General features: G+C 37.2%; 2 protein-coding genes across 2 annotated transcripts in view; both read left to right on the top strand.

Annotated features, from left to right (window-relative positions):
• The first annotated feature begins 161 nt into the window (after nt 1-161).
• LOC111455330 (leukotriene A-4 hydrolase homolog) lies at nt 162-3,346 on the top strand. The gene is made up of 4 exons (XM_023096952.1): nt 162-1,182; nt 1,878-2,111; nt 2,193-2,519; nt 2,869-3,346. Exons 1-4 carry the CDS (start codon nt 199-201, stop codon nt 3,172-3,174), a joined length of 1,851 nt encoding a protein of 616 aa, XP_022952720.1. The 5' UTR covers nt 162-198; the 3' UTR covers nt 3,175-3,346.
• A 1,193-nt stretch (nt 3,347-4,539) lies between these two features.
• The window catches only part of LOC111458622 (regulator of nonsense transcripts UPF2-like), a 13,764-nt gene continuing 3,264 nt past the window's right edge, over nt 4,540-15,039 (top strand). Inside the window, exons 1-15 of the mRNA XM_023101387.1 lie at nt 4,540-4,687; nt 6,166-6,225; nt 6,517-6,604; nt 8,053-8,255; nt 8,944-9,285; nt 9,547-9,651; nt 9,964-10,091; nt 10,560-10,736; nt 10,971-11,052; nt 11,715-11,999; nt 12,107-12,304; nt 12,403-12,504; nt 12,617-12,868; nt 12,951-13,169; nt 14,716-14,886. Coding sequence (XP_022957155.1) covers nt 6,169-6,225; nt 6,517-6,604; nt 8,053-8,255; nt 8,944-9,285; nt 9,547-9,651; nt 9,964-10,091; nt 10,560-10,736; nt 10,971-11,052; nt 11,715-11,999; nt 12,107-12,304; nt 12,403-12,504; nt 12,617-12,868; nt 12,951-13,169; nt 14,716-14,886 — 2,409 coding nt within the window. The 5' untranslated portion in view covers nt 4,540-4,687; nt 6,166-6,168. The remainder of the gene's footprint in view (nt 4,688-6,165; nt 6,226-6,516; nt 6,605-8,052; nt 8,256-8,943; nt 9,286-9,546; nt 9,652-9,963; nt 10,092-10,559; nt 10,737-10,970; nt 11,053-11,714; nt 12,000-12,106; nt 12,305-12,402; nt 12,505-12,616; nt 12,869-12,950; nt 13,170-14,715; nt 14,887-15,039) is intronic.

Here is a 15,039-nt window from a genome sequence, read left to right as displayed (position 1 = left end):
CCCCCCCCCCCCCCCCAAAAAAAATTCACAATTTAACATTTTTTAAATTTAATATTTATTATTTATAAAAAAAAAATGTGTAGGTATTCATAGGCTTCGTTGGATCGACGCCACGTGCCCCTTGTCCGTCCCTATAAAAGGCCTCTGCCAGTCCACTCTCTGAGTTCTTAGTCCCATTGCGGTTCTTCTTCTTCGTCAATGGCGCCTGTTGACCCACACTCTTTCACTGATTCTTCCCACCCTCTGACCGTTCACATTTCCCTCTCTCTCTACTTCGATTTTCCTTCCACCACCATTCATGGTGCTGCCTTAGTTTCTCTCTCCAGTTCCCACTCCGGTCCTCTCTCCCTCGATACTCGTTCTCTTACCATTCATGCTGTTCTCCACCCTGAATCCCATGCCCCGATTCCGTTCTCGCTTTCTCCTCCCGATTCGATCAAAGGCTCTCTTCTCTCCGTTTCGCTCTCCGGCCAGTCCTCTTTCCTCGTGATTTACACTACTTCTCCTTCATCATCGGCTCTGCAATGGCTGACGCCTCCCCAGACTTTTAACAAGACGCATCCGTTTGTTTACACTCAGTGCCAAGCTATTCATGCTCGTTCCATTTTCCCCTGCCAAGACACCCCGGCGGCGCGTGTGCGTTACTCCGCGCGTCTGAATATTCCTCAGGAACTTTCGGCGGTGATGGCCGCTCGGAGTGTGAAACGCCGCCCGCCGGTTGCTGGCGAGGGTTCTATGTTGGCCGGAGGGGTGGATTTGTTGTGGAGTGGTGAAGGGAGAGTGGTGGAAGAGTTTGTGATGGAGCAGCCGATTCCGCCGTACTTGTTTGCTTTTGCCGTGGGCGAGATCGCGTTCAGGGAAGTTGGGCCGAGGACTAGGGTTTATGCGGAATCGGTGCCCTCGGTGCTCGATGCTGCAGCGAGAGAATTTGCAGGAACAGAGGAGATGATAAGGCAAGGTGAGAAGCTATTTGGACCATACGATTGGGAGCGATTCGACCTGCTGGTGTTACCTCCGAGCTTTCCTTACGGTGGAATGGAAAATCCGAAAATGGTGTTCTTGACACCGACGGTGATCAAGGGGGATTCGACGGGGGTGCATGTGGTTGCCCATGAGCTTGCTCATAGCTGGACTGGGAACCTGATCACTAACAAAAACAACGAACATTTTTGGTTGAACGAGGTACCATTCTTTTTCTTTTCTGTTTGGTGTTTTCATTGCAATTTCATCGATACTACCGTACTTAATTTTGTTCATCTGGTAGTTCTTGTTTAGAAGATCCTAGTTTTGGCTGTTTATGGTTATGAACAATACACTTCAGTGTAAAATGATACCACCAAAATGCTCTGATACCAATTGTTGTTGCAACGGGAGTGGAAACAAGATCAATCGTACTCACACACTCACAAATAAAAATTAAGCAAGGGACACAAAGATTTACGTGGTTTAGAGAGAAGAAATTCCCTTGCATCTACTGATTGTAGTCGATCATTTAAGGTGTTTACAAGCCTATTTCTCACACTCATACTACAAAGTATCTCTCATTTGCCTCTAGACAGATACAAAATGACAATGACTCCACATTAGACAAACCTTTATATAGGCTAGCAATATTAGTGATATACATGAATCAAGATGATTTGTGTATTAATATGGGAGATAAACCAAACGTAGGAGAGGGAATGTACCAAAAGTGTATATGAATCCGAAAAATTCATGAACCGATTCTTCGTGATAATTTACAACACTCTCCACGTGAGGTTAGAAATCAATTGTGTTGTTTGTTTTGACTATGGGAGGCTGTTTTGTATTTCAAGTGCTTTTTTTTTTCTTTCCTTTTTGTAAGACTGTTCTTCTTTGGGCACGGGTGGCCACAGGGTTTTACAAGATATGCAGAAAGGAGAATTGTTGAGGTTGTGCAAGGGGAGGATGCAGCTACCCTTAATATAGGGATCGGTTGGAATGCTTTGAAAGAGGATGTTGAAAGATTTAAGGATAATTTGGAGTTCACGAAACTAAAATCGAACCAAGAAGGCGTAGATCCAGACGATGTGTATTCTCAAATACCGTATGAGAAGGGTTTTCAGTTCGTATGGCGTATCGAACGCCAGGTATGTTAAACTATTGTTTCTTCAAACTATATCAAACTTTTTTCTTTGAGTATTTGCTGTAATATTCCTCTTAATTTTTAGGTGGGAAGGCCCAAGTTTGACGAGTTTCTGAAGAAATATATCGAAACCTTTAAATTTAAGTCGATCGATACAGAAACGTTTATTGACTTCTTGAAAGCAAACATCCCTGGAATAGAGAAAGAGATAGATTTAGAAATGTGGACTGAAGGCACTGGTATCCCTCCAGATGCTTATGAACCAGTTTCTAATTTGTACACGAAGATCCTATCACTAGCCAATGAATTTAAGCTTGGTAAAATGCCGAGGGACGATGAAACTGCTGCTTGGGGAGGTCGGGAATGGGAGCTGTACTTGGAGAATCTGCCCAAACCTGTTGATGCCTCACAGGTACACATTTCTCTGATCATTACGTTCTTATTTCTATATCCACGGGCCCGTTTTTGGTCAAATTGCAAACTTAGAAGTGACCGAGATATCTTAATCACCGAGCTATGCTTACGTTTGTCGACTTTCAATTGTTAATCTTGCCCTGGAAGCCCATTTTGCCTGGATAATTTGTACAGGAATTCATAGTGTGTGATCAAGGAGAAGTTTTCTCTCTTAGTTAGGATCCTGAGTCTTTATTATCCATGTTTTCTGGAAACCAAAGATACCGTTCACAGAACGGTAGCGTTGCTTGATTGAGACTTGACGTCGTATTAAGTTACATCTTTGTTCCTTCTGTTTGAATGTGTAGATCCAGGCGCTAGACACCCGCTATAGGTTCTCGAAATCAAAGGATTATGAGGTGAAAGTTGCATTTCTTCAACTTGCTATTTCGTCGAAATTTCGAGATTGCTATATTGAGGTTGAGAAAACATTGAAGGAAGTTGGGAGAATGAAGTACCTCCGCCCGCTCTACAATGCTCTAACGCAAGGCCCCGGGATGGAAGAAGAGAAGATTTTGGCAAAGAGAATATATTCTGAAGCTCGTGAGTGTTATCACCCGATCGCTCGAAGGGTCGTCGAGACCGTCTTTTCCAAGAACATGGCAAGTCTTTGAAGCTAGCACCATACCTCTGGTGCCCCCTAATTTGTCAGCTACTACTAAAGCCATGGGGAAGTCTCTCTAGCATTGTGGTCTAAACGTCTCTGGGTTGCTATTTTCCTATCTCGATGAAATGCTAAATTAACTTTTTAACATAAAGAAAAAGTAAAATTAAGCATATTTTGTATGGTTTACCGTTTAAATTATATAATTAAGGTACAAAATAATGGTCTCGATCCAAATGGCGATGGCGGTGGAAATGGGAACGGCTGAGCTGCCCGACCATGGTGGCCGGAATAAGGGCATTGGGTTGATCTTTAATCCTACAAAAAACGGCATTCCTATCTCAAACTCCTGATACTGCCCCGGCGATGACAAGACACTGTTTAGGTTATAAGGCGTCGTTGCCATGCTCGTGGGCAGAGACGGTGGTCGTCGGAATGCAGCACAGTATTAGACCTACCAGCAATGCAGCCGCTCTCGTCGGAGACTTCTTGAGAGAACTGCCATGGCCGTTAATTCGGTCGGATTGGTGAAATTGGTTCGAAAGATGTGGTTTAATTTGAGGTCGGACTGGTGAAATTGGTTCGAAAGATGTGGTTTAATTTGAAGTGCTATTAGTGGGTTTGTTTTTAGTTCAACCCGTGGTAAGGATTCACTAGTAATCGACAGTCAACCATACGATGACAACTTCAGTCAACCATACGATGATAACTTCTTTTTCGGACATTTGGACACACCGATAGTCACTATGGAAATTAGCAATGTTCGAGATAACTGAATTTAACTGTTGAGAAATATATCTCTATGAGAATAATTTAGTATAATTTTAAACTCGGATAAACAACTAGGACTCGATCAACATGAACATATTATTAGGTGGAATTTCATTTGTTGCATAGCAACACACAACTCACCTTTTCACAACTCACCTTTTCAAACTCTTCACCTATCGGGTTACTCCCAATCAATATTACTGATTTAGCTACAAAACTACGCTATTAAGTCGTTGTGAAGGTTATTTTTATTCATTTGATAAAGAAAACGAATAAAAAAAGCATTCTAGCTTGTATATTAATGTTATCCAATTTAATTATTTTTACCCGAAATCTCTTTAGAACCCGGAGAAGTAAATTTTATAATTATTGCGTTAATATCTTTTTAAAAAAATTTATAAATTTTATTTTGTTGGTAAGTAATTTGACGGATAATATTACATATTAAAAATAAATGAGGCTCCTTCCTCGATATAATATAATTGAATAAAGACGAAGTGAAGAAAAATATAATTTAAATAAAAATTAATGGATTATATAATTAGTGGATATAAATAATAAACTGTACATAATTTAATAATAATTATATTATGAGTAGTAAGGGGCGTCCATCTTCTTCACGCTGTCTCCTTCTCCGTTTTAGCGGCTCAGTGTCGCCGCCGTCTTTTCTCCTCTCGTGCCGCTGTAGCCTCCTTCTTCCTCCTCCTAGCGGGTTTAATTTGCACTGATTTTCTACTATCTTCCTTGTACTGGTATTCTCCTGATCTCCATCTATGCCTTTCTTCTCACTTCATAACACACAAATTACAACTTGTCTAATGAAACAATGGAGGAGTTGTTTTAGTTTTTTGTTTTTGATTTTACTAACAATAGCCGAATAGCAACCTGAAAGCAAAGAAACCTTGCTGTGACGTTTTGAACTGCTATGTGGTACCCTCTGCACTTTGATTTGTTGTATATGTTTGTCGATTGAGGCTTTGATGATCTGTATATCTATTTTGTTTCTGCTGCCATGAATTTTTCAGCATCTCCCTGGATAACCTACCGTATTATCCAATTTTCTTTTAATCTCTAGCTTGTAGGAGTTGGATATAGTTACATCAGCTCGGATTTCCTCAGAATTAGGGTTTCAGCTTCGAATCGTTAGTCTAGTTGTCATTCTCCTTCCATTTCAGCGTTTGGGCGTGCATTGTAGAAGTTGCAGAACATTCTTAATCGGCCACCATTGTTATCTACTTTTTTCAGCGATGAATTTCTCTTGGCTGTGTATATCTCTGTATACGAATTTATCAGTTTTTCTACAAATAACGAAGGATTTACAAATGTCGATAAAGAATTATTTATAAAGGCTTTAAAATCTTTGGAAATAAATACGCCTTTAAAAATAATGAAAACCTTTAAAAAAAGATAATTTAACAATAAATAATTATCGATAAATAACAATTATTGAAGACATGCAACCTATTTTGACACTCTTTCGAGGTTTCGTTAACCTTTGAAAAAGGATTTATTGAAAATTGTTTAATGCTTTTTCAGAGTTATGACCTTAAGTAATTGTCAGATTTCGTGTAGTGTTTGTTGAGTTTAATTCAGTGGATAGAGATGTTGGGCATGGGTGGGTTGAAGAAAAAAAAAAAAACTACCCAACTTGATGGATTATGATAGTTGTGTTATTAACATTTACTGTCCATCATTTTACCATTTGACAAACACGGATTACCAATTTTTTAGGTGGCCATTTGGACAAATAGGTCGAATGGATTTAGATGGCCATTTGGAGGGAAGTGGCACAGATTTAGTTGGCCACTCTCGGCCATTTTTTAGGTGGCCATTTAGAGGGAAGTGACATAGATTTAGTTGGCCACTCTTAGGTGGTCTTTGGAGGGAAGTGTTATAGATTTAGTTGGCCACTCTAGGCCATTTTTAGGATAAGATAATTATTTAAATAGGTAAATTTGATAAGAAATAAGATCACAACCTTTTTTTAGCAAAGTCAAATCCCAAGTTTTCTCTCTTATTTTTACGCTTTCTGTTTTTCATTTTCTTCCAACAAATTTCCTCTCTTCCGGTCAAGGATTTCCTCTCACCAATTGTCAAAAGACAACATGCTTTCTTTCAATTGTATTTTCCAGTAACAAACGAGCACTTGGAAGCTTTATGTATTTAGTAACTCATAAAGGTGGTTGTTATTTTTGTATCTCTTAACTTATTGCATGTACATACTACGCAGGACATGGACCATCATGAAGATGGCCCTGGGGTTGAAAGTCAACCGAAGAGAGATGATGAGGTGAGATTGACATGCAAGTCTAACTGATATCATTTAGTGTTTTAGCTTTTGATTTCCTCCATTCATTTACAACTTCTTGGTCATAATCATTAGATATGTATAATCTATGGTTTGAAACTTCATCCTTGCATCCCTGCAATCATTAGATATGTATAGTTTGCAACATATTCCTCGACACATCTAATTATATTTGCTATCATTTTTCTTGGTGAGTCTAGTATGAGACGTTTCTAGTTCTCCTACAAGATGTGTAGGTGATTTGAGCTGCTGATTGTTTCTCTCATGTTGTAGGAAATGGTTGCCCGTCAGGAAGAAATTAAAAAGTCATTTGAGGCTAAAATGGCTCTTCGTCAAAGTAATTTGAATCCTGAGAGGCCTGGTTAGTGAATTGTCTTTAGCATTTTGATGATTTTAAGTATTTATTGAGTTAGATGTAATTCTATTTCCTTTTTCATGGCAAGTGAAATGTTTAAACCTAGATGATGAAAAAGTAACAAATGTTGTCATACACTTTATAGATAGACATTTTGATTTGGACGTTTTACGTCTAATAAATATATTTTAAAATTTGTTTATTTATTTTTAAAGACGTGGAAGTAGGTATTTGAGATCACCTGGTTAGCCCACTTAAGGACACTGAGAAGTCTTGTTGAGATTGGGGATGGGTGTATTCTCTGGATGGGAAAGACCACAATAATCTCACATAAAACGATTTGGGTTTAGCTAATAAAAAATATTTTTTGGGGTGGGAAACTGAATCTTCACTGAGAAAAATGAAAGAAAATTCGAAGGCATAAAAAAGTCCACTAAAAAAGGAACACTGCAACAAAAAAAAGACTCCAATCTAAGAAAACTAAACCAAGCACATAATTGCCGAAAAGTCTGGCCACAAGGATGCATTATACCTAGCTACCTTTCCTTATCTTGAAATGGGGGATTAAGGAGCACGTCCTCAATCCTAGCACTGCCACCCTTCTCGAGCCAAACACGAACAAACGAATGCAGACATTTGCTCTATAAGGAATGAGCAAATTGGCCACCCCACAGAAAGTGGTCTATATTAGCCTCCTGCTAATCAAGTACAGAGTCCTGTCCCAAATTCTCAGTTTTAAGCCCCATTCACTTTCTCCTGTCTAGCTAGGGCCTAGGAAAGTAGTTAATGAAGGAAAATGAATTATTTAATTGTTGAGCTTTTATGGAAAATCAGATTTTCCCATCGTACTTGCATACTTATTCACGTCTCTACAAAAGTTATAAAAAAAAAAAGGAACCCTTCATATGTTTTTACTAGTTTCTTGATGACTAAAAGGCATGCTGAACACGCTTCATCAATAAAACCACTCAGCTTCGAGTCTCAATCACTTTGGGCTCATCCTTATTGATGGTTTTGTGTGGGAAAAACTTAGAAAGAAGTGGATGAAATTAATAAAGGGTGGCTAAGACTTCGATCTTCCTTGATGGAAGATTGATGGGTGAATAATGGCAGACTCAAGGTAAGGGCACCCATTTTCTCCTTTTCTTTCTGTCATGGTTGGAATTCTTGGGGGCATGTCCTCAAGGTTCTACTTTCTATTTTAGTGTGAATGATTTAGAGTGTTCTCCTTAGGGGCGACACTTTGGAAGCTTTGGTTTGAGTGTTCTCCTTGGTGTTTTCCTTAATGACGGTTTGAGATAAATGAATAGATTCTTTTTTTTTTTTTTTAATTTTTTTTTTTTAATTTCACCAAAGTACCAAAGTACATATGCAAGTTCAATTTCATTTGACACAAAATTTGACCCATTTTATCCCATGTATGTTCAATTTTTAACTTTTGTTTTTGCCTGCAGACTCTGGATTCCTTAGAACTTTGGATTCTAGTATTAGACGCAACACAACAATTATTAAAAAGTTAAAGCAAATAAATGAAGAACAACGAGAAGGGCTGATGGATGAATTGCGAAATGTAAATATGAGTAAATTTGTTAGTGAGGCTGTTGCTGCTATTTGTGATGCCAGGCTTAGAGCTTCTGATATACAAGCAGCTGTTCAGGTAACCTCTTTTCAGTTCTTCTGTTTTCTAGCTCAATTTTGTGGTTTTTCGTTGGGTGGGGGCAATAGAAACTTACTCACTTCAAATGATTTTGACGAAAAATTTCTGCTAATATCACATCATCTTTTTGTAATGCCCCTTTCTCCAGTTGGTTAATATTTTTCTTCATTTTACATTGGTATTTTACCTTTTACCTATGTAATTGATTTAAAATTCAATCTAAGGTCTCATTTAATTGGTTGGTGCGTTGTTCAGTGTCTGGCCTCTCCTTGTTCTTTCATTCACTTAGTGAAAGTGACTTTCTCAATACAATTAATGATTTACAGAACCAAATTAATCTGTGGACAACAGTGACCAAATGTTTTTGCAATTACTCTCTTGGTTTGGCCCTTTTAGACTGGACCCCCTTTTTTGTATTGCTTTTTGGGTTTGGGCGGTTTGGCTTATTGGGCTGGTTTTGTAATGCACTTTTGAATTAGTTCATTTACTCTCCACAACAGCTCGTTTTCTCTAAAAAAGGAAAAAGGATTCACAGGACCAAATTTATCTGCTAAGAATATAAATTTTTGAGTTTATTGGCAGTGTTTGATAACCAATCTTTCACATGCTATGGTGAAAGTTTTGCCTCTTATCTATTTCTGATGTGTTTCCTTGTCTCCTCCCCCGATAAATAAAAAAAAAAAAAAAGATCTGTTCGCTTCTTCACAAAAGGTACAAAGACTTCTCGCCATGCTTGATTCAAGGACTCTTGAAAGCATTCTTTCCAGGAAAGTCTGGGGACGAGTTGGAGGCCGATAGGAACTCGAAGGCCATGAAGAAGCGCAGCTCTCTCAAACTTCTTTTGGAACTTTTTTTTGTTGGAGTTGTAGAAGACAGTTCAATTTTCAATAATATTATTAAGGATCTTACAAGTGTTGAACATTTGAGGGATCGAGATACTACCCTAACAAATTTGACTCTCCTTGCTAGCTTTGCTCGGCAAGCGAGAATCCTCTTGGGGCTACCGCCTACTGGTCAAGATCATGAGGAGGTACACAGCTTTTCCTCAATTTCTACATAGCCATGGTACTGTTCATGTTAATTCTGCATTTGTTTTTTGTGGATTTTTTTGACTATTCTAATAAGTTTATGCTTCTCACGAATAATGAATTTCCATGTATATTGCAGTTGCTAGTTGCTCGTCACAACTTGTACTGTTGACATTTTTCTTGCTCTTCATATGAATAGATGAAATTTTCCTTGTTTCCAATTGTGCTTTACTCTAAATTTATTGGGTAACATTCTATTACAGTTTTTTAAGAGCCTCAATATTACTGCCGACCAAAAGAAATTCTTCAGAAAGGCGTTTCATACATATTATGATGCTGCAGCAGAATTGCTCCAGTCTGAACATACTGTAAGCAATTCACTTCCTTCTCTAGAGCTACTTACTTGATTTATCATTCACTTTCCTCACATCTCTTATTTTGCCTTACCGAGCTCATATTCAATGATAAGGTTCTTGATTTGGTTGTTTGTCGTTAGTTCATCAGGATGTGTGTTTTTTAAAAACATTTTTAGGCTATTATACAAACAGAATAATCCTGCTATTTTATGAATTTTATTCTTGTAACATTTTTATGGGTGATCAACTTCCATCATGATGAATGAAAGAATATAATTTACACTTGTAATGATGGTTTGCTTGTCACATTCCTTTCAATGGCAGTCACTTCGCCAAATGGAGCATGAAAATGCAAAGATCTTGAATGCAAAAGGAGAACTTAGTGATGAAAATGTCTCTTCATATGAGAAGTTGCGAAAATCTTATGACCATCTATATCGAAATGTCTCATCGTAAGTTGCACTATGACACTCATGGTACAAGGTTTTTAACAGTCAATTGTTGACTTGATGGATATATGGAATTATTCCTCAACGTTACCCTCATCAAAATCTAACATTTACTTCACAATTTGCATATTAATTCTTTATTGCACCTTCTGCTGAAACAGTTTCTTATTTAAGTATTCTGGAGGTATTTCTAATTCAAATATGAGCGAAATATTCCTTTATAGACGAGTATGGCACACCATGTTGAGATCAGAGGTAGTTGAGATGCATTGGAGAAATATAAGTGTTATTCTAATAAGATGTGGATGGAGACGAAAATTGCTCAAAGAAATAAGATTGGTTGTCAATTGCTTCATGTGAAGAAAATTATGACGATATTGTAATTAAAAATATCATTTTTTGAGCTCATCACAAAGTAAAATAGATTCCATGAACTATTTTTCACTGGCAAATTAATGAACATTTGCACAGCTTAGCAGAAGCACTTGATATGCAACCCCCAGTGATGCCAGAAGATGGTCACACAACCAGGGTTTCTGCAGGGGAAGATGTTTCATCACCTGCTTCTGGAAAGGATTCTTCTGTGCTCGAAGCCATATGGGATGACGAAGACACCCGGGCTTTCTATGAATGCTTACCAGATCTCAGGTTTGGCTCGGTCAGATTATAGATTGTCTGAGGGAAAGCTTGCATCCATTTTAAATTATACTTCTTTTAGTTACCTAGACTTAAAGATATTTTTGGACATATACGTGTAAGATGTGTTCTACATTTGTGCATAGTCAGATTCTGATTGCACGTCTCATTAACTCTTTCTTATCACATAGTCCATTGTGTTCTTACAAGAATTATATTAGTTGGTATGCTGAATGTGCTTTTCAGGGCATTTGTTCCAGCGGTACTGTTGGGAGAAGCAGAGCCTAAAGCAAACGAGCAATCTGCAAAGCCGGCAGAAAATCTGGCTGTAATTTCTCAGGCTTGCAATTTTGTTTCAAAACTTCAATTTTTCCTCAACTGTTTTATAATAATCTCTCTACTCTTTTTCCTAAGGAAAAAAAAAAAAAAAAACTCTTTTCTCACTAGAGCACGGAGACTTTAGTTGGCTAGCGTGTCGGACACTTGACACCCTAACACTTGTTGGTTACATATTGACATTTGTTAATACATGTACCTATTCATATTTATATTTATCCTAGCATACTTTTTTCCTAATACCTTTTTTTCAGTATTCTTCAAAAGAAAATAAACATTGAACTGTTAATGCGAAGTTTAAGTGGAGTTTATAACTATTACTTTATTTTCCTATTTTATTTAAAACATATTTTTTTAAACTTTTATTTATTTATTTTTTATTTTTATTTGTGTGGAATATGAACTCTACATAACATTTATGGGTATTAAATTTAAAATTTTAATAACTGAAAGAATTAGACATGCTTGTAATTTATGAATGGGGGAGTGGACAAAATGGTCCAAAACTAATTACTGAGCACCCTCCCTATAAAAAAAATTGATCCATGAAAATGCATCAATTGATCCTTCGTGGTCCTCGTTAGCCTATTCCATGAAAATGCATTTTTATGCTTGTTATTAGTTGAAGAATTTGGATGTCTTCTATCTTAAAAGGAATCTGAAGCAGACCAAGGTCATCAAACATCAATAGAGGCCGTGGAGCTTTCTACGGATGGTTCGCTACAGGATGGCAAAATCAATGAGAAAGGAAAGGACAAAGAAGAAAAGGATAAAGAAAAGAACAAGGATACAGACAAGGAGAAGGGGAAGGAAAAGGACGCAGATAGAAAGATTGAAAATGAAAAAGAAAAGCTTAAAAGTATTGAAGGAACAAATTTGGATGCTTTGTTACAGAGACTCCCTGGTTGTGTCAGCCGTGACCTTATTGATCAGTTGACTGTAATTGATTCTCTATCTCCCAGTTTGACTGTGCATTTTTTTTAGAGGGGGTGGAAGGCTGGAAAATTTGTGAAAAATGTGATGTTAATATTCTTGTATACTTGCAGGTAGAGTTCTGTTATTTGAATTCCAAGGCTAACCGAAAGAAGCTCGTCAGGGCTTTGTTTAATGTACCTAGGACATCTTTGGAATTGCTGCCATACTACTCACGCATGGTTGCAACGTTGTCGACTTGTATGAAGGATGTATCTGTCATTCTCCTCCAGATGTTAGAGGAGGAGTTCAATTTTTTATTGAACAAAAAGGTCTCATTTTAGTTGGTATAAATTTTTTGGGAATGGAATTGTCCTTTTATCTTCTATTTATTTCTTTAATTTTCTTCATAAGCTATTTTTTTCTGCAGGACCAAATGAACATTGAAACGAAGATTAGAAATATTAGGTTTATTGGAGAGCTCTGCAAGTTCAAAATTGCTTCAGCTGGCCTTGTTTTTAGCTGTTTGAAGGTATGAGTGGAGGAGACACCTTTTGATGTTTATTCTTTCCTTCGTTACTTTCTATGTTTTTTTAGCTGTTGTGGTTGGAAATTCATGGACAACTTTTATCTCTATTTGGCAGGCATGTTTAGATGATTTCACTCACCACAACATTGATGTTGCTTGTAATCTTCTTGAGTCCTGTGGTCGTTTTCTTTATCGGTCTCCTGAAACTACAGTGCGGATGGCTAACATGCTGGAGATATTGATGCGCTTGAAAAATGTAAAAAATTTGGATCCTCGACATAGCACCCTGGTAGAGAATGCATACTATCTTTGCAAGCCTCCGGAGAGATCTGCACGGGTGTCAAAAGTTCGTCCACCATTGCATCAGGTATGGGTTGCATCCTACACTCACAAGCTTTTCCCCAAGTACAGTTGGTTCTTATGTTTTATTTACTCATCGTATCCTGCAGTATATTAGAAAGTTGCTCTTCTCAGATCTAGACAAGTCTGCCCTTGAAAATGTGTTGAGGCAACTTCGGAAGCTTCCATGGAGTGAATGTGAGCAATACCTTTTAAAATGTTTTATGAAAGTTCACAAAGGGAAGTATGGCCAGATTCACTTGCTTGCTTCTTTAACGTCGGGTTTGAGCCGATATCATGATGAATTCTCGGTTGCTGTTGTTGACGAGGTATGTCCACTTCATTGAGAACATTTGAAACTTAAAATGAGACTGTTAGTCTGCCTGATAAGATCACTACCCATAGAACATATGGATTTTTGTATAACTACACTTTCTACTTCACAAAAGCCTTTCTGGATTTATGTTCTCATACTGATTTCTTTACCCAACTAACAGTTTCTATACATTTTCTTTTTACAACCTCTCTTTACATACACTTTATTCTTTTGATCTTCACTAACTCCTTTGCTGACCTTAAGGGGTCTTTTTAATGTTCACGTACTTCTTAATTTCTTTCTGTATATTCTCACTAATGTCTTTAAATTCATCAATATCTAGTCCTTTTGCATATACTTTCTCCTACATACCTTCCTTGAGCACTCTTTTTGTCATTTGATTACCAAGTTGGTTTCTAAAATATGCATTACAATTTTAAGCCTGTTGTCCTCTAAAATATGTCAGTTTGGATTTTTTTGTCATGCATAAGTATCGAACTAGATAAAAGTTTTTAATTATAGTAGAACAAGTAGAACATTAGTTCAGTACTTCTAGAAACTAGACATAAAACTTAATTATCAAATTGACTGCTCCGAGTTATTTGCTTTGCTAATTGGAATACCCACTTGTCTTTGTGGATTTGACATACGACTTCTCTTACCTAAGAATCGACATAGTTATTTGTGATGCAATCTCTGAAAATGGCACAGTATGTTTTGGATGACCAGAACAACAATTTTACTATGTTCTTGCTTGAGTGATTAAAAATTGATAATCATAGTGGAGCCATATTAGATAGCAAGATAAAATTGTTGAGCAGTCTCTGAAATTGCATCTCTTAGAAAGAGGAAAATGCTTGGACATTAGGGTGGGTGATGAAAACATTTTACCCCAGGAAGTAAGGTGGATACCCAACTTTACCAAGCTTATGACGCAAAACTAAAGCTTGCTCCAGACTTATGTGCAAGATAAAAATGAGATCTATTTACTATCCCCTCATTCGGTATTGATAAGTCTCAATGGGTGAATCTTAACTAATCAAAGTAAAACAAACTTTAAATACAGGAGTAAATAAGGGTAAACCCATCTAAGGGTAGTTTTACTCATTAACCTTTTCATAAAAAGATCTTAACCCCAACAATGTGATCTCAAGAAAATAATAAGATAGAGATCTCAAAAGACCTCTTCCTGAATCTAAACGTCAGCTTACAATACCATTTCTCTCTATGTACACTAATAATTCTCTCAAAGTCCCAGCCGACACTATTGTGTTCTATGAAACCAACTAAGAACTCATGAACATAGGATACGAGGCATCCAATAGACAGAAGAGAAGCTTGGAAATTGATGGTCGAGCACTCAACTACAGAATTCAACCATTAATTTCGACTAATAGCAAGTTCTTACTTTATCTACTGCTTAATGAACATCTGAGAGCATATTTTCCCCATTTGCAAACATAATGTTGTTTGCATATTTGATCAGGTTCTCTTGTTCATAGCTGATTTATCCATTTTATTCATTTTGAAGGTGGTTATTTATCTCTATTATTTTCTAGGTATTGGAAGAAATTAGGCTTGGACTCGAAGTAAATGATTACGGGATGCAGCAAAAACGCATTGCCCATATGAGGTTTTTGGGGGAGTTGTACAACTATGAACTTGTAGATTCATCTGTTGTTTTTGATACCCTTTATTTGATGCTTGTCTTTGGCCATGGCACATCAGAGGTACGGAACTTGTTTTGTTGATTTTTCTCTTTTTTTTTTTAATTTAATTTTACCCCGACATGTTACGGTTGTTAACCGTAGGCTTGGTAATATGGTTTATCATTGCTACCACCCCACCTGGAAACCTTTTCTTGATTTTTTTTTTTTTTTTTT

The sequence above is a fragment of the Cucurbita moschata genome, unplaced genomic scaffold (genome assembly GCF_002738365.1).
Source record: "Cucurbita moschata cultivar Rifu unplaced genomic scaffold, Cmos_1.0 Cmo_Scf00002, whole genome shotgun sequence".
Taxonomy (NCBI): Eukaryota; Viridiplantae; Streptophyta; class Magnoliopsida; order Cucurbitales; family Cucurbitaceae; genus Cucurbita; species Cucurbita moschata.
This window is presented reverse-complemented; position numbering and strand designations above follow the sequence as displayed.